Source organism: Cyprinus carpio, chromosome A1 (genome assembly GCF_018340385.1).
Source record: "Cyprinus carpio isolate SPL01 chromosome A1, ASM1834038v1, whole genome shotgun sequence".
NCBI classification, from domain to species: domain Eukaryota; kingdom Metazoa; phylum Chordata; class Actinopteri; order Cypriniformes; family Cyprinidae; genus Cyprinus; species Cyprinus carpio.
Genome location: NC_056572.1, coordinates 988806 through 1012183, shown reverse-complemented (window position 1 = coordinate 1012183; position 23378 = coordinate 988806). Strand labels below are relative to the sequence as shown.

The window sequence follows — 23378 nt, the reverse complement described above, 5'->3', positions numbered from 1 at the left end:
ATAGAAATATTTTAAGTAAAAATTTATTAAAATTTATGTCAATTGTTTTTTATGGTTTTAATTTAAGTTTCAGTTTTAGTTTAACTATAATACCTCTGGTCATGGGATGATATCATCTCTTAAAACTCTAATAATAAGTCAAGCTCTTTTTTTTGTGTCTTTTTTTCTCTACAGAAAACGAGCAAATATCTGCAGTTTAATAAGAGCCACTTCATATCTCTGTCCCAAAGTTGGACAACATCCACATGACAGTTGATATGTAAACGTGGTCATGGACTGAACTACAGCAGCGCATTTTGGACTTTCATGGAGATCACTGTAAAAGAGGAGAGGAGCGGAGAAAATGTTGGCACTTTTAACAAGTTCTTCAAAACCAATAGACTATTGCATAATAAAATAAAGCTCGTAGTGTCATTTAAAGAATAGAGTGATGAGAGGTGTTACACATGATGCAGTATCAGTGTTACAAAAACGTGTTACAGAAACTGTGTGTTGTGTGTGTGTAAATATATGATTTTCTCTTCTGACACTTTGTGTGTGTGTGTGAGAGAGAGAGTGTGTGAGAGAGAGAGGGAGTGCTGAAATCAATCACAGAAAGAGATGATGTTCTCTTCGGACACTTGAGGACAGAAAGAAAAGACTGAGCTCAGAAGACTCGAGACGTCTTCTCCGTGCTGATATCAGTGTTTAATGTTACTCAACATCCTTTTTCTTATCTGATCGTGTTCTTAAAACTTTCCAGATGTGCTCACGAGTTTCAGTTTGAAAAGATTTTATGTTTTGTATTTTAATTTAATTTTATCTGTCAGTACCATTGTCTCCAGCTCTCCAAGTGTATGGCACAAATCATGAATTGTTGCACACATTTTCAGAAGCAAGCGATTGTAGTCAAGAATATATAAATTATAGTTACGTAGACGATAGGTGGTTGAAACGGTCAGTAAACAGTATATTTTGCTTAGAATGTCGTGTGCTCAAATGTATCCCTTACAGCTCCTGTGTTTCTACCCAGACAAATCTAGAAGAATCACATGTATTTCTACGTCTTTTACAAAGACAACTGGCAAAGTCTGTAGCTACTTTTGTATTTTTAATATAGCTATTGTAAATATTGGTTATATTTTGTTAAAGATTTCAGAGACCTATTCTGTTTATTGGACGCAATTCAGCTACAAATGACTGAGGGAAAATAAACACTGTAGCGATGCAATCTCATGTCTCGTATCTCCATCTTTGATGATTTAATGTTGCGTTTCAGATGAACTTTTGACATTTGACCAACACTCACGCCATCGGCAGAGAGCCTCCTACATGTTTTAAGTTTGATCTGTGATCAGATTCTTCTCTGCCAGTGTTGAGCCTCAGGACACTTGTTTCAATGTTAGTGGGGACATTTTATGCATGGTAGTTGAAATTTAATGGCCTATAAATGGTGACTTCACACATGTTTAATGAACATTTTTTTTATGCAATAACAGTTAAATATTTCATAGTTTGGTTGTTTTTTGCAATCAGTACTTTAAGGTATGTCCCTGTGCAGAAATTAATTTTCAAAAATACTGAGAAATATTCACAAATTCAAATTTTTAGTTTTTTTTTTAACTTTCTTTTAATTCAATATAGGGGTCAGACATTTTTTAAGAAGATTTCTATTTCAAATAAATGCTGTTCTTTTGTATTTTACATGCATCGAAGATTCCTGAAAAAAAAAAAAAAACATGGTTTCCACAAAAATATTAAGCAGTAACTGTTTTCAACATTAATAATAATAATCAGAAATGTTTCTTTAGCAGCATATTAGAATGATTTCTGAAGGATCATGTGACACTGAAGACTGGAGTAATGATGCTGGAAATTCAGCTTTCCATCACAGGAATACATTACATTTTAAAATGCATAAAATAGAAAACAGTTATTTTGATATGTAATAATATCTCGCGATAATTATGTTATTACTGTATTTTTTATTAAATGCAGGCTTGCTGAGCATAATAGACTTCTTATTAAAACCAATCTAATCTTACTGATCCCAATGCATGATAATAATAATAATGAATCATATAAAAAAAATTCTGTAAGACGTTGTCTGACTCGTGGAGAGCACAATAGAGATGTAACCAAACACAGGTTGCCGTCATTCAGTCTTCCAGCAGTAGGGGCGCTGTAGGCACGCGCGTGTGTTTGTGTTTCGCCGAAGGAGCGTGTCAGCCTTTGCTTCACTCTTGTTTTTGTGTGTGAGCTGTAGCGTCTCAGTCTCTGGATGTGTCCTGTCTTCGCCCACACAACGGACCTCTCTGTCGCTCATTATCCGGGCACGACAGTCACACTGACAGCGTTTCTGAGGCCGACTGACTTTTTGATTTTCATTAGCGGAGCTGGACCCGCACACCAGGACTCGGTCCAGCCCGGTTTGGCTCGGTTCGGCTCGGTTCGGCGGACGGGACACAGCGGGGATTTAAACGACAGACCCCGACCAGAGATGAAGAGACGCAGACTGATGTGAACAGAACCAGCGCTATGGAGATACATCCACTGTAAGAGCTGTGTGTGTGTGTGTGTGTGTGTGTGTGTGAGAGAGAGAGAGAGAGAGAGAGAGAGCTGTGTTCACACTACTGTAATGTCAATACAGAGTAAATCTCTCCTTGTCCACACACCTCCAACACTTTTTATGTCACATGTTTATATATATAATTGCTATATATGTTCACTTCTTGTGTAAGGGCACTGCACTGGTTTGGTGGTTTATAAGGACACAAATTTGTATAATGACATGGGTATAACACGGCTATTACGATATGAAGGTGGTTTATGAGGACACTCATGCTAAATGGTGTTTTTTTTTAAATCTGAAAATGCACAAAGTTTTCTGTGAGGGGTACGTTTAGGTGTAGGGTGATAGAAAATACAGTTTGTACAGTATAAAAATCATTACGCCTATGGAGAGTCTCCATAAAGCACCAATACCAACATGTGTGTGTGTGTGTGTGTTTCAGATGCACCAAGCTTTGCCATCATAAAGCTGTGGAGCTGAAGGATGATGTGTGTGAGAAACAGAGTGCGGTCACCATCAATCCACGTCACATGAGGAAAGCCTTCAGGATCATGAACGAGCTCCGCAGGTGTGTGTGTGTGTGTGTGTAGATACCTCTTATTAACACCGTGTGTGTGTGTGTGTGTGATACTGGTAGAAATCATGCAGAGCCTCTTAATAACACCGCTTTTTATGTGTGTGCTCTTAAATGGATACTTAACCTAAAAAAAAAAAACTCAGAATTTTATTTTTGGGTGACATATTCTTTTTAACGTGAGTGAATTATGACTGGGCTTTGCAGGTGTGTGTATTAAAATGTTATTTGTTGTCGTAACATAGTTATATTAATACAGTTGCCACAGACTTTATATTTCTAAATTTCACATTTTCCACAAAATATGAAGCAGCAACTGTTTTAAACACTGATAATAATGCTTCTTGAGCAGCAAATCAGAATATTAGAATGATTTCTGAAGATCACGTGACACTGAAGACTGGAGTAATGATGCTGAAAACTCAGCTTTTAACACAGGAATAAATTACATTCTATTATTCGAATTTATTAATATATTAAAATGGTAAGCGTTCATTTTAAATTGTATTCATATTTTACAATATTCCTGTTTTCAGAAATCGACCTCAAACTTTTCAAGCTAATCATAACATGCTTATCTTATGTCGAAAACATAATTTAAGAAAACAATGTATCTGGTCATCAGACGTTAAACATGACCATAAGCAGTTGCTTTAAAACTATTGCTCAAAAGAAGTTAGGTCTGAGGTCTTCCTGTATTTGCAGATGCTGCTAGGTTTGATGTTTGTAATGTCTAATTCAGTGTCACTCAGATATTTTGTCCAAATCCTTTGTGTGACCGCTGTGTGTGAAATCTTTCCCCTCTCCGCAGTCAGAGTGTGTTGTGTGATGTCACCATCATTGCGGAGGATGTGGAGATAGCTGCTCATCGAGTCGTCTTAGCTGCCGGGTGTCCATACTTCCACGCTATGTTTACAGGCGAGGACACACTGACACACACACATTCACAATTTAACACATCCTTGCTGAATAAAAGTTTTAATTTCTTAAAGAAAAAAAAAGAATAAAAATTTACTGATCCCAACTGTAGTGTATATTGTTAGAAAAGATTTCTGTTTTAAATAAATGCTCTTCTTTTTGACTTTTTATTCATCAAAAATCCTGAAAAAAAGTCTCACAGGTTCCAAAAAAATTATCAAGCAGCACACAGTTTCCAGCACTGATAATAAATCATCATATTAGAATGATTTCTGAAGATCATGTGACACTGAGGACTGGAGTAATGAAGCTGAAAATTCAGCTTTGCATCACAGAAATAAATTAGATTTTAATGTATAATAAAATAGAAAAATGTTATTTTACATCATAATAATATTTTACAATATTACATATTTTTCCTGTATTTTTGATCAAATAAATGCACCCTTGATGAGCATAAGAAACTCCCATAAAACACATTAAAAATCTTTCTCATCCCAAACTTATGACCAGTAGTGTATGTATATATGTGTATGTGTATATATATATATATATATATATATATATATATATATAAATTAAATAATAAGAATACACTTATAATATTGAACATGAAATATTTAGTGAATATTTGTGTTTGTAGGAGAGATGACCGAGAGCCGTCAGAAGAAGGTTCGAATCAAAGAGATTGACGGCTGGACTCTGGGAATGCTGATCGACTATGTTTACACTGCTGAGATCCAAGTAACAGAGGAGAATGTGCAGGTAACTGTGTGTGGGGGGGACTGGAGCGCCACTTTCTGTTCTTTGCATGCTATGAACGCATGGCCTAAAAACACAGGTGACTGAATCTGTGCTCTTTTTATGTTTTGTTCTTTGGTATTACACTGAGAGCACAGAAAATCACGTCCAGGAAGTGTGCATGCGTGCGTGTGTGTGTGTGTGTGTGTGTGTTGTGTGGGTGGGTGTCAGTAGCTTATGTGTCTGTGTCTGCACAGTTGACTAGACGGAGGGTGTTAAAATGAGGCTGAATTTTTTTTTTAGGAATTCTAACTTTTATGCAAAGCTTAACAGTAAGAAGTTGACTGCCAGTGAAATGCAACTTGGTCTACTTTTAACTTGTTGCAACATTTAGTGGCGTGAGATGCTTAACCTTCTGGTGTTGTTCAGGTTGCATTCAAAAATTACCTTTTTTATTTTATGAAAGAATGTGCTATGTTTGAGTTTGATAATGTTTTTCATTTAATATTTTGTGTTTCTAGGGGATTTTATGGTACTAAATATTACTTATGATCTGTTAAACACTTTTAGAGCATAGACCTGAAAATGAAATTTCCAGCTTAAATTGTCGCAAATCTTGAATTCTTTGGAGCACAGACTTAAGTTCGGTCTTTTTTTAAAGAAAACACTAGGCAGATTATAGTGAAAAACATTTTTGCAAAGGTGAAACTAAAAAACAAGTTATAGAAGTTTCAATTTATTATTACGAAAAATGCACAAAAATACTGTTTTAAAATTGTATTTGAAATATATATTTTCCAAAACACATTCTACTCTAAAACAGCAAGAAAATCAAAGCCATAAATCTAAATAAGTTGTGTTCCAAATTTGAGGTTGAGCACCAAATGTTTCTACTAGATCAAATTCACTTTTAACTGCAAACAATACAAGTGTGACCTTTTTTTTCAGGACGATTTAACCTTTTCGAATCCTGTCCATAGTTTTGTGTGTGTGTGTGTACTTAGCAAGTGCCAAAACCAAGATTTGTACCATTCTAATGAAGAAGTAAAAAAAAAAAAAAAAAAAAAAAAAACACAATACCAAACCAAAACAAATTTTCTGTCCAAAATGACCCAACAACACCAGAGGGTTAAAAACAGCTTTCTTAAAGTCAAGAAACGACATTTGCAAACCATTTTACTTATGTAAACATATGTATTTTAAAGTGAAACAGGATGTTCAATGAGAGAAAAAAAGGTTATTGGACTAATAATAATTTAAAAAGATTGTTTAACATAAAAAAATGTTTTGATGTTTTAAACAGTTTAGCACCATTTTAAAAAAATGTCCTTAATGCATGTAAAATTCTTGCCAGGACAAGGAAAAATACATCAGACACATTTCTTGAAGGGCTCATTTGAGGTCTTTTCTCGCAGTGTTTTTTTTTTTTAGTTTAGGTGCTCTTGCCCGCTGCTGGTCTGCTGCAGCTACAGGAAGTTAAAAAGGCCTGCTGCGAGTTTCTCACAACCCAGCTTCACCCAACCAACTGCCTCGGCATCTGCGCCTTCGCCGATTTGCACGCCTGCACGGAGCTGCTCAGTCTCGCCAACACGTACGCCGGTGTGTGTCCTTCCATAAAAGAAATTCACACACACGATAGTTCTTATCAGATGTGTGTCAGTAACTCTGTGTGATGGTCTCCATCTCTCTCCCACTCACTGACACTCACAGAGCAACACTTCTCGGAGGTCGTGCAGAGTGAGGAGTTTCTCAATCTGGGCATGGAGCAAGTGTGCAGCCTCATAGCAAGCGACAAACTGACCATTCCATCAGAAGAAAAGGTAACGTCACGTGTGATGAGAGGCTTGTGTTGCTGTCACTATAGCAGCACACAGGTGGTTTTATCATGCAGACTTTAGCAGCTCTGTTGCCATGGTAACACCGCTGGTACAATAACACTATGGGAATAGCTGTAGCTGCTGATGAGAGCTTGTTGGTCGTCATGGAAACTGGAGATGGAAGATGCAAGGCGTGGGCACCATGCTGTTGTTGTATTTTTGTTTTTTTGCCATGGCAACACCAGCTTCTAAAGATATGATATTTTTGTCTTTTTATTAGTTTTAATTCTACGTCTGTCTTGTTCCACCTGGTATTAACATCCGTCTCTCGTGATCTGATCACAGACGTGACAGAGCACTGTTTTCACCCAGTACTGACACGCATCTCAGAAACATCTCCTGCGTTTCATTTCATGACTACATGCATTCAAATTTGACCCAATGCTAATTTCTGCAAATAAATGTATTAAAGGAAATAAAATCCTACAGAGGAGCCCTGCGGACTCTAATGACTGTTTGTCAAGGTCAGAAATCTCTTAAAATTTCAGATAATTTAATAAATGACCTTTTTCGATCACAAGGCAAGATTAGTTTAGGTTAAGATGTCTTGATGTGACTCCTCAACAGAGTTATTATTGTTAACTAATCCTAAAACTGAAACTATTTTTGTTAATTAAATGAAATAAAGCTGGAATTAAATAAAATATAAATATTAGATTTGCTTAAATACTTGATTGGGAACTACTTGAAATAAATTTAAGCTGAAGCACTAAAATTACTAACTGGACATAAACTAAAACTAAAAAAATAATAGAAATTTTTGAATTAAACCTAAATAGTATAGTTTAAAAAATTAAAAAAAAAAAAAAAAAAAAAACAAAAAATATATATAGTATATATATATATATATATATATATATATATTATATATATATATATATATAATATATATATATATATATATTAAAAAACAAAAGCTAATAAAAATGACTAAAGCACATAACTTACTAGAATTAAAAACATAAAAATGATTAAAAAAGCAAACTAAAATTAAAACTGGAAAAATAAAAATAAAAGCTAATTCAAAATATAAATAAAAACTATAATAACATATAAATAATTCTTAAATAACATTGCTCCCCAAAAACATCATAAAATTTATGAATTTATAGTAAAAGATATGATTCAGGGTGTAAGGAAATAGTAGCTCCATTACGTTTTTCAAATGATATATTTATAAAATGATATTTAAACTCTTATTAAAAAATGTTATAGTTTAAAAAGAAAAACATGAAACAAACATTAATACAAAGAGTATTTTTTTTAAAGAACTTTTAAAAACAAGAATTTTAAAATTAATTTATCGTTGATGCCTATGTTGTCCACGATGTATGTGTTCACACTACACTGCGATGTATGTGTTCACACTACACCCAGGATGCATTAGCATTTATGCTCCAAATGCGATGTGGTCACTTGCACACTGTCTCTGTATGTGACTGCAGTTATTAGATCTCAAAATGTTTTGCACCTTGTTGACACCTGTATCTCATGCTGATAATTTGTGACTGAATCACAGGTATAAGAGATGAGACGTGTATCAGCTCTCACTGTGTGTTCACAGGTGTTTGAAGCGGTCATAGCGTGGGTCACACATGACACGGATGTGCGTCAGGAACACATGGCTCATCTGATGGAACATGTTCGCTTACCCCTTCTTTCCAGAGAATACCTCGTACAGGTGTGTGTGTGTGTGTGTGTGTGTGTGTGTGCATACGCATCAGTGAATATGTGCATTGACGTTCTTTAATTGTAATTTAATTTCATGTGTGTGTACACAGAGGGTGGAAGAGGAAACTTTAGTAAAGAACAGCAGCGCCTGTAAAGACTACCTAATTGAAGCCATGAAGTACCACCTGCTGCCGGCCGAGCAGCGCTCCATGATGAAGACCATCCGCACCAGAGTGAGAACACCCATCAGCTACCCAAAGGTTGGTCTTGATTATGGGCATTTTTATTTATTTATTTCTTAAATTGTGGACATTTTCATTGATATTGGCTGTGACGAGGTTTTAACCAGTTTAATATCATATGCCATAATATCAATATGATTTGTACAAATGTCATATAAATGTTCAAATAGTGATAAATATTCTAAATGATAGAGATTTTAAAGAGATTTATTAAATGAATGTATTAAATAAATCTGCCTGAAGAAACTGTAGGGAAAGTTCTTGGTCAGTGTTTCTCAAACAGGGGCCTCGGGAAACTTCCTAGAGGGCCCAAATTATTTCAAATAAACCAAAACAACTAAAAATCTAAACATTTTAATTCACCTCTTCAACAACTGTTATATTAATAAAAAAAGAAAAACTTATTCAAAATATTAATAAAAAAGTATAATAGCATATAAATGATACTAAAATTACACAGCTCCCCAAAAAAGGCATATAGTTTATGAATCTATAATGTTTACAATTTAAGAATTTTGATATACTACATGAATTTTACTTGATGGTTACACATGAAATTATTAAAGCATGAGTTATTATATTTAAACTTTTATAAAAAATGTTATAGTTAAAAATTCATTAATGCAAACAATATGTTTCAAAAAACATGGCACGTGTTTTAAAACGCATTAACAAAATAATTAAATCTAGATTAAAAAAAAAACAGTGTACTAGAGGGTTATGATTTGGAGTTTTTTCCCGTGTGTGTGTTAAAGGTGCAAAGAAAATAATAAAATTTAAATTTAAAACTAATTCACAATATTAATAAAAAAGTATAATAGCATATAAACAATATTAAAATTACACAGCTCCCCCAAAAGTGCATACAGTTTATGAATGTATAATGTTTACAATTAAAGAATTTTTATATCCTGCATTATTTTCACAATGTTTACACATGACATTTTTACAGATATAACATGAAAACAAATAAAAAAAATCTTAAAACATGGCATATGTTTATATATATATATATCATGAATACAAAGAATTAGTTTCTTAAAACGTGGCATGTTTTAAAACGAATAAACTAAATAATTACAACAGCATTTTAAAGAAAGGTTTGTGAACCAGTGTTCTGGAGGCGTTTGATTTGGAGTTTTTTCCCGTGTGTGTGTTGAAGTGATGATGGTGGTGGGGGGGCAGGCTCCTAAAGCCATCCGCAGTGTGGAGTGCTATGACTTCGAGGAGGAGAGATGGTTCCAAGTGGCAGAATTGCCCTCCAGACGATGTCGAGCAGGTGAGCTGCACGCAGACACCAAAATGACTCGCCCTGATCTCACATTCAGCAGCTCTCCAGGTCAGAACTTCACTTCATCCCTCCAGTACTGACTTGACCGCTTACTGTAATTACTCGGATTCTAAAGGTTGTCATGGTGATACTGATTAACTATGTACTGAAAAAAGAATCAGACACCTGTTTGCTGGGGTGTCTGTCGTGATGTGTATGTTTAATAAACTCCGGTGATGAAAGTGATGTTTAGTCAGTGTAAACGTGATAGAAGATGACTGAAGTGTTGGAGACCCTGAACATGTGGGTTAAAAAAAAAAAAAAAAAAAATTACATCACAAAAGAGGCTTAAGTAGAATATGTACCACACAGACTTTTTATGCAGCATAAACATTTTTATACAGAAAATACTGCAAGTCTTGACTACTCACTGTCCCTAAGGATACAGTTCACTAAACACAATTTTGTGTCAGCATGCACTCCCATTCGAAAGTTTGTTAGTTTCCACAAAAGTTTCCACAAAAAAATTAAGTGTTTCCAACATTGATAATAATCAGAAATATTTCTTGAGGAGCAAATCAGTATATTAGAATGATTTCTGAAGATCATGTGACACTGAAGACTGGAGCAATGATGCTGAAAATACAGCTTTGATCACAGGAATAAATTACATATTATAATACATTAACATAGAAATTAGAAATTTTAAATTGTAATAATATTTCACAGTATTACAGTTTTTACTGTATTTTTGATCAAAAAAGCAGCCTTCACAACATTAAAAAAGACCTTCCCACTCTTGAAAGACATTAGAACATAATTTTACATTATAACTTAAATGATGTGATATATTGAAACACTCAAACAAACAATAAAAAACCAAACATCACAAAATTAAATTATCAAATCAATTATCAAATACAAAATAATTAATAAACTATTGTTTTTGTAGTTAATAAATGATGTAAGTTCATAACATTTAAAAGACAATGCCCCAATACAGATGTACCTTTTTACTCAACAGCTGATACAAAAATGTGATGATTTTTGATTCTTAATATCGTAAGTTTGAAAGATAGAGTTCACCACAAGAATGTTTTTCTGTATGTGTAGGTGTGGTGTACATGGGTGGTGTTGTGTATGCTGTCGGAGGTTTTAATGGGTCGTTGCGAGTGAGGACGGTGGACGCGTACGACCCAATAAAAGATGAGTGGTGTTGTGTCAGCAGCATGCAGGACCGGAGGTCGACTCTAGGGTCCGCTGTCCTCAACGGACTGCTCTATGCTGTTGGGGGCTTTGATGGCAGCACAGGTAATACATGCACAATATAGTCATTTATCTTGAATCTGGTTACAGTGCTCATCAGACTGAGATGATGAACATATACTGTATTCCCACATCTGTGACCATTACGATGATGATGATGATGATGATGTTCGCTTGCAGGTTTAGCTACTGTAGAGGCATATAACGCTAAGGCCAATGAGTGGTTCCACGTCAGTCCCATGAACACGCGGCGCAGCAGCACTCATCTAATATACGTACATGACTGTTCTGCTTTTGTTTGCATTTTGATACTAATGAATTCTGAGTTTAAAAAAGAGCCTAAACCAGAGCTCTTCAACCTTGCCTTTTGATGACTATAGAGCCTAAACCAGGGCTCTTCAACCTTATCAGAAAAGAGACCCCATTAACCAGAGCTCTTCAACCTTATCAGAAAAGAGACCCCATTATGTATTGTACAAAATTACATTATACCGATAATAAGAAGAATATTGCCATATTAGTGTATTTGCATATTTTGTTTTGGTGGTGCTTTGTGCTTACATTGTAAAGCTATTAATATAATAAGGATAATTATATAATTTAAAAAAAATGCTGTTCTTTTAAACTTTCTATTCTCAAAGAATCCTGAAGAAAAATGTCACAGATTCCACAAAAATATGAAGCAGCACAACTGTTTATAATCAGAAATGTTTCTTGAGCAGCAAATCAGCATATTAGAATAATTTCTGAAGATCATGTGACACTGAAGACTGGAGTAATGATGCTGAAAATACAGCTTTGACAGCACATAAATAAATTATATTTTATAATGCATTAACATAGAAATTAGAAATTTTAAATTGTAATAATATTTCACAGTATTACAGTTTTTACTGTATTTTTGATCAAATAAATGCATCTTTGCTGAGCATAATACATTTCAAAAATAATAATAAAAAATAAAAAATCTTACCAACCCAAAATGTTAGTTTTAGGTGAACATTATTAATATTTTATTAAACACATATAATTATACTTAATATATTTTAATTTGTGATTGAAAATGAAACATTACTTGAACTTTAGCTTTATAATTATAGCTTTGAAGTTATTTTAATATTTTAATATATTTTAATATATATTTTGTAATTAATTTATAATATTTTTTAATTATAATAATATTAAAAAATATATATAATTTTACTATATATATATATATATAATATATATATATATATAACTATATATGTATATATATAATATTTTTTATTTTTTTATTTAGTTTGATATCGAACAGCTGATTTCAACTGATTTCAAACTCTGTTTTTTTAGGTCTGCTTTATGCGGTGGGAGGGTATGACGGAGCAACTCGTCAGTGTTTGAGCACTGTGGAGGTCTATAACCCCAACACTAATGAATGGTCCTACACAGCAGAGATGGGGACCCGCCGTAGCGGTGCAGGTAACACCCACACACAACCCTGCGCATACCTTCACATATACTGCCATCAACCTGTGTCTGTGTAAACCACGAAGTGTTTGTGTTGGACAGGTGTAGGTGTGTTAAAAGGTCTGCTGTATGCAGTAGGTGGGCACGACGGGCCCTTGGTTAGAAAGAGCTGTGAGGTTTATGACCCTGCCACTAACACATGGAAGCAGGTGGCTGATATGAACATGTGCCGCAGGAACGCAGGTGAGTGGGTCAGATCCCTGCTGTACAGCACAACACACATCAAACATTCCAGCTGTGATGCTTTTGGATTAACAGTATATTTCAGTGAATTTGTCCGTGTTTCAGGCGTGTGTGCGGTGAATAACCTGTTATATGTGGTTGGTGGCGATGATGGCTCATGCAACCTGGCCTCAGTGGAGCTCTACAATCCAAACATTGATAAATGGAGCCTACTGCCCACCTGCATGAGCACAGGACGCAGCTACGCAGGTCAGGAAATGAAGCAAACTACTGCTTGATTTTTGTGTACTGTAGGCAGTGCACAGTATTTGTTCAAAAGTTTGAAGTCAGTATGTTTTTAAAGAAAGAAATTAATACTTTTATTCAGAAGGGATGCATTAATTGATCAAAATTGATAGTTAATGCATTTCTAATGTTACTAAAGATTTCTATTTCATATAAATACTCTTCTTGTGAACTTTCTATTCATCAGTTTATCCTGAAATTATGGTTTCCACAAAATATGAAGCAGCAAAACTGTTTTCAACATTAGTAATAATGAGAAATGTTTCTTGAGCAGCAGTAATGATGCTGAAAATGTAGATTTGCCATCACATGAATAAATTATATATTAAAAAAAAAAAAAAAAAAAAATATATATATATATATATATATATATATATATATATATATATATATATATATATATAAAAATATTTTAATTGTAACAGTTAGTTGTAGTAATATTTCACAATATGACATGGTTACTGTATTTTTGATCAAATACAATTAAATTCTTTGTGTTCTGTGTACAAATACCAATTAAACTAACAAAAATATTATTTATTTAATCTTGATATAATACAAATATATTATATAATGTAATATAAATTACTTTCTTTGTACGTAGACATCTGCAAATTTAAAAAATTATCAACGCAGAAGAGATATTAAAGGGTTAGTTCACCCAAAAATTAAAATTAACCCATAAATAACTCACCCTCAAGGCATCCTAGGTCTATATGACTTTCAGACGAATCCAGTCGGAGTTATATTAAAAATTGTCTTTGATATTTCAGACTGTTTAATGGCACTCAGCCGGTGTTGCAGTGCATCAGTCCAAAAGAAGTGAAATAAAAAGCGACCTCCATACGTCATACTCCTGGAACTGCTACAACAGTGAGCGCAAGCTAGATTAAAGTGATTATTACCTTTTGAATATGGATATTTTTCTTAGAAAAATGCATCAATTTGCCACAGGAGGACTTTGTTCACCCTCTGGAGCCATGCGAGACACTTTTTATTGTGGATGGGTGCTTTTTATTTAACTTCTTTTGGACTGATGCACTGCAACACCCGCTAAGTGCCATTAAACAGCTTGAAAGATCAAAGAAGTTTTTAATATTACTCCGACTGGACTCGTCTGAAAGAAGAAAGACATATACACCTAGGATGACTTGAGGGTGAGTCATTTATGGGCTAATTTTAGTTTTTGGGTGAACTAACCCTTTCACATTGCTTATTACTAGTTAGATTAAACAACGAGTCATAAAACAGTTTTGGAGGCTTTTTACAATATCATCAGTTCATCAGTTATGGGGAGGCCAGACTTACTTTTTAATAGAATAATAATGTGCTTAATTAAAATTATTTAAATGGAATAGGATCAAAGATTAACAGATACTTGAGTCCAAAAGAGAGCATAGAGTGGAATAGAGCTCCATCTAGTGGTTGTTTAGTGTCACAAATGACCTGGTGTTCAAAGTCACAAATGTTCAATCCTTTTGCGTGTAAATGAACAGTGATAGGCCCAAATATAATTTTGCACTGATCTGTATCAGCTTTTGACAAACTATGTCAGTTCCAAAATCTACAACAATGCATGAGAAATCGTTTCTGTTTGAATTTTTTTTGTGACTGTTGATGATAGATAATAGATAAAAACGTTTATTAATTTCGCAAAGCTTTTGTAGAATGACTGTATTGAGCGCTGTGTGTGTGTAGGTGTGACTGTCATTGATAAGCCTCTCTGAGCAGCTGCGTGAAGACGTTGAACACTGGAGCTGAAGCTGACACACAGCTGAGGATTCGCTCACACTGAAGCTCTTATCATGGTTGAGGCTTCATCCTGGAACTGCTTCACCATGGACATGACCTGGAGGATACGGCTCTCTCTCTCTCTCTCTCAAACACATTCACACACTCATTCGGATACGCAACTACAAGCATTCACACACTACCTCTTTTTATCTCTAGTACATACACTCACACACTCTCTTTTCTTTCTGTTTCTCTTGTTTGAGAGTAGTCAGTGACGATGTTTATTGCACTTTGAGGAGCACTGATGAAGCAGAATCGAAACACTCTGAGAAAAGACTGGTGCAAATATTTGGCCAGCGCGAACGGAAGCGAAGCGTTCCTGTGTTTGAGACGAGGGGACGGCCAGCTATTTTTTGCTGCTTGATCTTTTGATCTGAAGGAACCTCTTGATGGTTTTTGCCTATTCAAATAAAGTTTGAGGGAAAATGTGTCTAGTTTAGGACCAGCACTTTGTTGCCTCTTGGAAGGTTGTTTATGAAGTCACTGGACTTGAACCATCTTCATTATGGATGATGATGATGATGACAAAACTTTAGAGCTGAAACTTTGCTTGCTTGTACGCAAGAAAGGCCTCTGTTGAAGATGAACAAACTTTTACATTTTGCAGTTTGTTTGCCAAATAACTTTTGATGTCTGAAAGTTTGAACTGTCTGTTGTTTTTCATTCTTTTAATATCCTCTGGCTTTTTTCTTGTGGTCCGATTGTTGGAGAATTGCGGTCTTTGACATTTGAAACGTTAACAGGAATGCGTCGGCATGCACGATACTGTGGACTGACGCTGGTTGCTCGGGTATTAAACCGCTTTGCATGGTTCTAAATACTGATGTTTGTGTGCCATTCTTAAACTACTGCTGTACTCACTAACCAGCGTGAAGTGCTCTCTGTACTAGCGGTACTGAACACTGAAGAAGTATAAAGGTACTGTTTCTTATATAAATCTTTCTTTTTTCTTCTTCTTTGTTTTCTGTAACTTTAATGACTTTCTCTGTTCTGCTCTTGCTGTTTAGTATTTAAGTCTCTTTAACTACTGTCACCGAGCCTATTAATGAATATATATATATATACAACAGTGTATTATTAATTGTCAGTCAACAGGAATGTTGTGTTCTTGAAGTTTCATAACTTGTTTTATATCATTAATAATAAACATGCTTCTAGTAAATACACTTAACATTAAAATGTTTTTGTTTGCGTGGGAGAGTGTCTGTGTTCACGTGAAGCACAAGACAATATTGCAATGTGAAAGTAACTTATGAATGAACTTGTTTTTTTGTTTTTTTTTTACATAAAATATATTTTGTTGAATAATGCATGTATTGGGTACTAAATATTGTGGGGGAAATGAGAGTGAGAGAAGATTTCTTGTTTGAATACACCACTATTAACATTCCACTTTTATGTGATTTTTTTTTTTAAAGCAAATTTAAAAGATTAAAATAAATTAAATAAAAAAATAATACCATAAAAACAAATAGATAAAAAAGTAAAGTAAATAATAATTCAACAAAAATTTGAAAATAAGTAAATTAGATCAAAGCAAATAAATAAAAATTAGACTGAAATAAGTAAATGGGTGAATAAATAATATATAAATACAAATTAGAAGTATATAGTTAAAAACAATAACGTAATAGAAACAACATTTTTCCAAATAATAGTTTAGACACACACACACACATATATATATATATCACACACACACACACATAGATATATATAATATATATATGTATATATGTATATGTATACTATATGTATATGTATATATATATTATATGGTATATTGTATATATGTATATGTATATATATATATGTATATGTGTATGTATATATATATGTATGTATATGATACAGGTCCTTCTCAAAAAAGTATATATATATGTATGTATATGTATAGACTATATGTATGTATATGTATATATGTATGTATATGTAATATATATATATGTATATGTATTATATATATATATATATAATATATATGTATATTTATGTATGTATATGTGTATATGTATATATGTATATGTATATGTATATGTATATGTTATATGTATGTATATGTATATGTATATGATATATATGTATATGTATATATGTATATATGTATATATATGTATATGTATATATATGTATATATATATATGTATATATGTCTATATATATATGTATATGTTTTATATGTATAATATATATGTATGTATATGTATATACATTATATATGTATATATATATATATATATTATATGGTATATGTATATGTAGTATAATGTATATGTATATATAATGTAGATATATGTATATATATGGTATGTATATAGTATATATGTATATGGGTATATGGTAATTATATGTATTATGTATATGTGTATATGTGTATGTATATATGTATATGTGTATCTGTGTATATTACACACACACACACATATATATATATATAAATACAAAAAAAAATACAAAACAAAAATTTTACATTTATAATTTAAAATAAAAATTAATAAATACAGTACTATAATGGTGGGGGGGTAATTTAAATTAACAATGTCAATTATATTTTTGACATTTATAATTTATAATATACTTTTTACATTGCTTAATTTGGGTCTTTATACAAGAAACCATATATCTAAAAGACTGAAAACCCCTGACTTAATAATAATAATAATGGAGGAGGTTCAGTCCAGTCAGCGCACGTTTATAGGTTATGAAAGACAGGCGCGTTTCTGATTGGCTGCTTCTGCGGAAACTGAAGGTCTCACTATCGTCAGTTCATTCCCTCAACCAATCAGGCCGCCGCCTCTGCCCGCGTACGTCAATCTTCTTCTTGCCTCAGCCAATCAGCGCTCGGCCTCAGTCCTCCCACGTCGTCTCCTCTTGTCTCAGCCAATGGTCCTATGTGAAGTTCTTTAACATTAAAAGCGTCTGTTCTGCCAGCGCAGGTAGAAGAAGAGCTTCTCACAGGTGAGTCAGCAACGCGTTCTCGAAGAAACGCAGACATCTAGATATCTGTTGTGATGTTCTTTTAGAAATGTTAGATTAAGAAATAATAGTTCGAGCTGCAGAGTAATGTAAAGACGCGTAAAGGTAAATATTACCCACGTAACTTACTGTAAAGTGGATTTGTTTGTGAAATTATTTCAATAGATATTTGCCTTTGAGTGATAAATAAAATGTTTATAGGTCATGATTGTAATTGTGATTTAATAATGCTCATGCAGTGACTAAAATAGCCAGTTATATTGTTATATTTAAGGATTTGTGTGTTTGATTATTTGTGGTTATGCAACCAGACGAGCTGATTTTGTTTTGTCTGGCTACAAAAATCTTATACATATCAAATTATTGGAATGTAATGTGAAATCTCACCATAATTATTTGATAACTTTAAAATGCAAATTGACTTTTCCCAATAATAATAATAATTTTATTTAAATATATTTAAATAATTAGATGCACTCAAGACAACAAACGCATGGTTTGAAACTCAACCCAACTTGAAAACTTTGACTTAGGATTTGAAAGACATGTACTAGTGACAAGACTGAATGAACTTGTCTGTAATAACACTGTCCTGATATGATGCATGCAGTTCAATATTAACTTCCTGTCCTTCATGCATGCCACACTCTGAGAGAGATAACTGAGCCTCGCTGATCTTTATTCATGTCATTTGTTTAAATACAGTAACTCATTTGGAGCAGCCATGGAGGTGAACGGCACGGCCAACATTCTGTCTTCGGCGTATCTGGCGGTGGAATATGTGGATTCATTTCTTCCTGGAAATCCGCTGCAGGAGCCTCTGAAGCACGCATGGAATCACATGCTGCAGAACTACAGCAAATTCCAGATCGCCACCTGGGGCTCGCTCATCGTCCATGAACTGATCTACTTCCTGTTCTGTCTGCCTGGATTTATCTTCCAGTTCCTCCCTTTCATGCAGAAGTATAAGATCCAACCGGTATGTAATATCAAGTAATTTTTTTAATCTGTTCTTATTTTAAATCGAATATGCATAGCTTATTTGTTGTTGTAGTTAAAAATAGAAAAAAAAGGTTTTATTATTAACTGCTTATATATGTTTTTGTGCTTGCAGGATAAACCAGAGACATGGGAGAAACAGTGGAAGTGCTTTAAGATGCTGCTGTTTAATCACTTCTGCATCCAGCTACCGCTCATCTGCGGGACGTATTACTTCACTGAGTTCTTCAGCATCCCTTATGACTGGGCCTCCATGCCTCGCTGGTGAGAACACCTGTTAATAAAAAGTTGAGCCTGACGTTGTACTGTGGCTTTAACCATTTTTCTTTATAATCTCTTTCACCATCTCAGGCCTTTTATATTGGCCCAGTGCTTTGGTTGTGCAGTAATTGAGGACACATGGCATTACTTCCTCCACCGAGCCCTACATCATCGCAGAATCTACAAGTACATTCATAAAGTCCATCATGACTTCACTGTAAGTTACTCACACTCTCACAAATACACAAAAACGCTTTTATTCAGAAACATGCTTGCATGGAATATTTGAAAATGTACCACCTGAATGTATTTTAGATTTTCTGTCTTATGTTAAGTTGAAATGTTTTATATAATGTAAATTTTATGGATGAGACTGAACTTTTTTGCCATGTAAATAGCCATGATGCTAACATGGCATAAAAAAATTAATAAACAAACAAACAAACTCACAAATACACACACAATATGTAGAAAAACTATCAGATAGGCCTGCAGAGGAAATAAATTAAATTTGAGTGAATTTATACTATTAAATATTTTTTTATGTTAGTTTTATATTGTAATTCAATATATTGCATCACACAATATATCACAAGACAAAAACACCACAAGTATTATACTAATTAATAAAACACAATACTTCAAGCTTTTTAAATTTGCAAGCAAATTTAATTCTATTTTGGTGTCACCATTGCCCTGTGCATGAGGGAGAAGAACAAAGGCCAAGCCTATTCAAGTGCACCCCTGATAAAATACCAAATTTTGCATTTTAATGAGCAGTACTTTTTGTTAACTGTTTATCACATGTCTTAGAAGTAATAATTATTTTGTATTGTATCCTGTATCAAACCTAAACATGTATTGTTACACCACTAGTAAATTATAGTTTCAGCCTATTTTTCTTTTCTTTGCAAATCCTATTTTTTATTTCCTTTTCATCCTGATAATGGTAGATGATCTACTGTATCATCTGTTTGTTTGTGTGTGTGTGTGTGTGTGTGTGTGTGTGTGTGTGTGTGTGTGTGTGTGTGTGTGTGTGTGTATGTTAGGCTCCATTTGGCATGCAGGCAGAATATGCCCACCCTGCTGAGACTCTGATTCTGGGCGCGGGATTCTTCATTGGTATCATGGTCTTCTGCAATCATATGATTTTGCTCTGGGCCTGGGTCGCTTTCCGTTTGCTTGAAACCATTGATGTTCACAGGTAAGCTCAGTACACACCCTGCATTTCTGTAGATGTACTTTTACTTTTGTTAATGAAAACTAGGCTGAAAAATTAGACGAGATGACAAAAAGACGATGCCAACTGTAAAAATGCACAAATGAAAGTGCAATAAGTGTAATAATGTGCTGTTTGCCTTGGTGCAACTAAATTTGAGGTCAGACCTTCTCAGCAGTTAACTCTTCAATAAATCCAAACATGGATCTCGACTGTATTGTTTGTGATTGTGGTTGCTGACTAAACGCTCATATGCAAGCTCAGTGTGGCAAAACAAGTCTTGTTTGTTGTTGTTTGAATAGAAAAATAGAAACTTAATTTCTAATTATTGGAATTAATATTAGGAATTAATGTAAAAAGAAATGTAAAATGTAAAAAGAAATGTCTCAAATAGCAACAATCACGATATTTAATCGTGATTACAATTTTGAGCGAAATTGTGAGATTCATTGACTAGATTAAAATTCACAGATTTAACAAAAACTTAACAAAATGCTAAAAACTAAAAAGGACATTTGACACAGGACTAAGATTAAATGCAAAATATAGCTGGCGAAATTAACACTAATGCCATGGTCTGGATCAGTATATTTTGCAGTGTCTACACAGTCACGCTGATAATTATGGAAGCCCGTTTCTGTCACTGAATAAAAAATAAAACAAAGTAACTGTGACTTTTTACCTCACAATTTTGACTTTTTTTCCTCAGAACTGCGAGATATAAAGTCGCAATTCTGAGTTTTTTTCTCGCAATTGAGATTTTATGTCTTGTAATTCTGACTTTCTTTTTTTTCTCACAATTGTGAGTTATAAAGTCAGAATTGCGAGATAAGAACTTGCAATTGTGTGAGAAAAAGAAAGTCAGAATTGCGAGTTTATATCTAACTATAAAAAAGTTAGAGCTGCGAGTTTATATATCGCAATCTGACTTTATAACTCACAATTCTGAGAAATAAAGTCAGAATTGTGAGATATAAATTCACAATTCTAAGGTTTTTTTTCACTACTGCAAGTTCACATCTCGCAATTCTGACTTGTTTTTTTTCTCAGAATTGTGAGTGCTAAAGTCAGAATTGCGAGATATAAAGTTGTAATTCCGAGAAAAAATGTCAGACCTGTGAGTTTATATATCGCAATTCTGACTTTATAACTCGCAGTTCTGACTTTATAACTCACAATTGCAAGTTTATATCACGCAATTCTGAGAAAAAAAGTCCGAATTGTGAAATTAAAAGTCGCAATTACCTTGTTTTATTTTTTATTTAGTGGCAGAAACGGGCTTCCATAGATAATAACTTATTGCAACAGTAGGGGGCACTATATTGACAGTGAATTCATTTAATAGCCTGTGCACAAAAAAACTACACGACCAGAAATATATGGACACTAATTCACAAGTTTGACTATATAAGAATACTAGTTTTTTTTATTCTTAAGAATTAAACTATTTTTTGTGTGGACAATGTGTCCTGATAAAATATTTTTCATGATTTATCTTTTCTAATATGTATGTGTTTCATTCTTTGACATTCCTTCTTTTGCCTTCTCTTCAGTGGTTACGACATTCCTCTGAACCCCCTACATCTGATTCCATTCTACGCTGGAGCTCGTTTCCATGACTTCCACCACATGAATTTTGTGGGCAACTATGGATCCACATTCACCTGGTGGGACAGACTTTTCAACACTGATTCCCAGTTTATGAAACATTACTCACAACATAAAGCTGTGAAGAGCGACTGAGACTCACTCGTGTACACCAGAACAATCTGTCTCTCATGGACTGCTGTGTGGGCTCTGGTTGGTCTTCCACTGCACTCGCTCACTGTAATGTATTTAAAATCGGACTGAATGGATTCGAATCAATGCCAGCTTTTTACAGCAATGTGCCTTTGAAAAGAGAAAACACCCAACACAGCTCACGGTACAACAACAGAGTGTTTGTTAGGAATGAAAGAATTTCAGCCTTCTCTCAATTATTATAAACATTCATGTGTTTCGAGTTATAATGACATTATTCTTCAAAAGCACTTTACTTTCACCTAAACAAAGATGCAATGTTTTAAATTGTTATTTTTGTAATGTTTTTTTTTTTGCTTTGTTGCCTTATCTGATTTTTTTGCTAAAGATTTTATAACTTTCCACAGTGACCACGTATATAGCATATAGATATGGTTTTGAAAGGATTTGGGTGGAAAAATGATATATATATTAAAAAAAAAAAAAACACTTAAGGTTAATAAGGGAAAAAGCTAATTGAGATGCAACTTAATAAAAACAAAAATGAACTCTGTGATTGTGCTGTATTTAAACTGTGAGAGCTCCCAAACACTTCTGTATGTGTTTTCATCACAGTTCACATTCCCCATTACCGATAATCCTAAACCTCAAATTACAGTATGCACACAATATAGGGTGTGTAGACAGTCCCAGAACAGCATATACATACTACGGTTTTTAATGTGTCATATGAGGTTGGAAATGCATGCTGTAGAGTGTAAATATTATTGTATGTAAATAACTATATGGGGTGGGTGGATAGACAGTCACATATTACAGTATGTAAAGTATCCAATGGAAAGCGTAGATGGCCTTCCCTTTATCTAAATGCACAGAGGTGTCCAATAATGAAGTACTTTCTTATTGTGCTGAAATACAGTTTTTGGAAATTTCTGCATTACTCGTATGCAAGTTTTTGTTGACTTCTATTTTTTTCTTAGCTACAGAGGAAATGTGTACTTTGACACTGCTACTTCTCTCCAGACCCTCTCATGACATTGGCAACTGCAAAATCGCAAAAAGGATCTTTTGCTTCTGTTCAGTTCTTTTGAATCCACGTTTTGTTGTGAGGGGTATTAAACAAAAACTCCTTTCATTATGTAGTTGCATATATTTATGTTAATATATAGGCTACTTATTTGTTTTTGTTTGATTCCACAGAACAGTCGATTAATTCAGTTGCTTTGAATCTGTCAAACCGGTTCGCAAAGAGGTCTGAGTAAGCGAGAGACACTCAGAGCTCAAGGGAAAATGGCCTCTTTT

At 33.8% G+C, this 23378-nt stretch overlaps 3 protein-coding genes across 8 annotated transcripts in view; all 3 read left to right on the top strand.

Annotated features, from left to right (window-relative positions):
* LOC109063458 (rap guanine nucleotide exchange factor 2-like) overlaps positions 1 to 483 on the top strand; it is a 34695-nt gene extending 34212 nt beyond the window's left edge. For all 5 annotated transcript variants that reach the window (XM_042778028.1, XM_042777897.1, XM_042777766.1 and 2 more), the window contains one exon: positions 175 to 483. In XM_042778028.1, coding sequence (XP_042633962.1) covers positions 175 to 200 — 26 coding nt within the window. In that variant the 3' untranslated portion in view covers positions 201 to 483. The remainder of the gene's footprint in view (positions 1 to 174) is intronic.
* Positions 484 to 2172: 1689 nt separating this feature from the next.
* On the top strand, positions 2173 to 16147 carry LOC109046540 (kelch-like family member 2). The gene is made up of 15 exons (XM_042777662.1): positions 2173 to 2534; positions 2994 to 3119; positions 3937 to 4043; positions 4687 to 4808; positions 6221 to 6383; positions 6495 to 6604; positions 8226 to 8342; positions 8443 to 8593; positions 9737 to 9853; positions 10958 to 11155; positions 11291 to 11379; positions 12430 to 12571; positions 12662 to 12802; positions 12908 to 13051; positions 14786 to 16147. The coding sequence occupies exons 1-15, from the start codon at positions 2518 to 2520 to the stop codon at positions 14812 to 14814; spliced, it is 1773 nt and encodes a 590-aa protein (XP_042633596.1). The 5' UTR covers positions 2173 to 2517; the 3' UTR covers positions 14815 to 16147.
* Positions 16148 to 17567: 1420 nt separating this feature from the next.
* LOC109046545 (methylsterol monooxygenase 1-like) lies at positions 17568 to 23022 on the top strand. 2 transcript variants are annotated; one of them, XM_042777506.1, is made up of 6 exons: positions 17568 to 17839; positions 18563 to 18836; positions 18972 to 19120; positions 19208 to 19334; positions 20167 to 20321; positions 21890 to 23022. In XM_042777506.1, the coding sequence occupies exons 1-6, from the start codon at positions 17583 to 17585 to the stop codon at positions 22077 to 22079; spliced, it is 1152 nt and encodes a 383-aa protein (XP_042633440.1). In that variant the 5' UTR covers positions 17568 to 17582; the 3' UTR covers positions 22080 to 23022. The 2 variants fall into 2 exon arrangements, with proteins under 2 accessions (XP_042633440.1, XP_042633498.1); XM_042777564.1 differs by lacking the exon at positions 17568 to 17839 and adding an exon at positions 17941 to 17962.
* Positions 23023 to 23378: the final 356 nt, after the last annotated feature.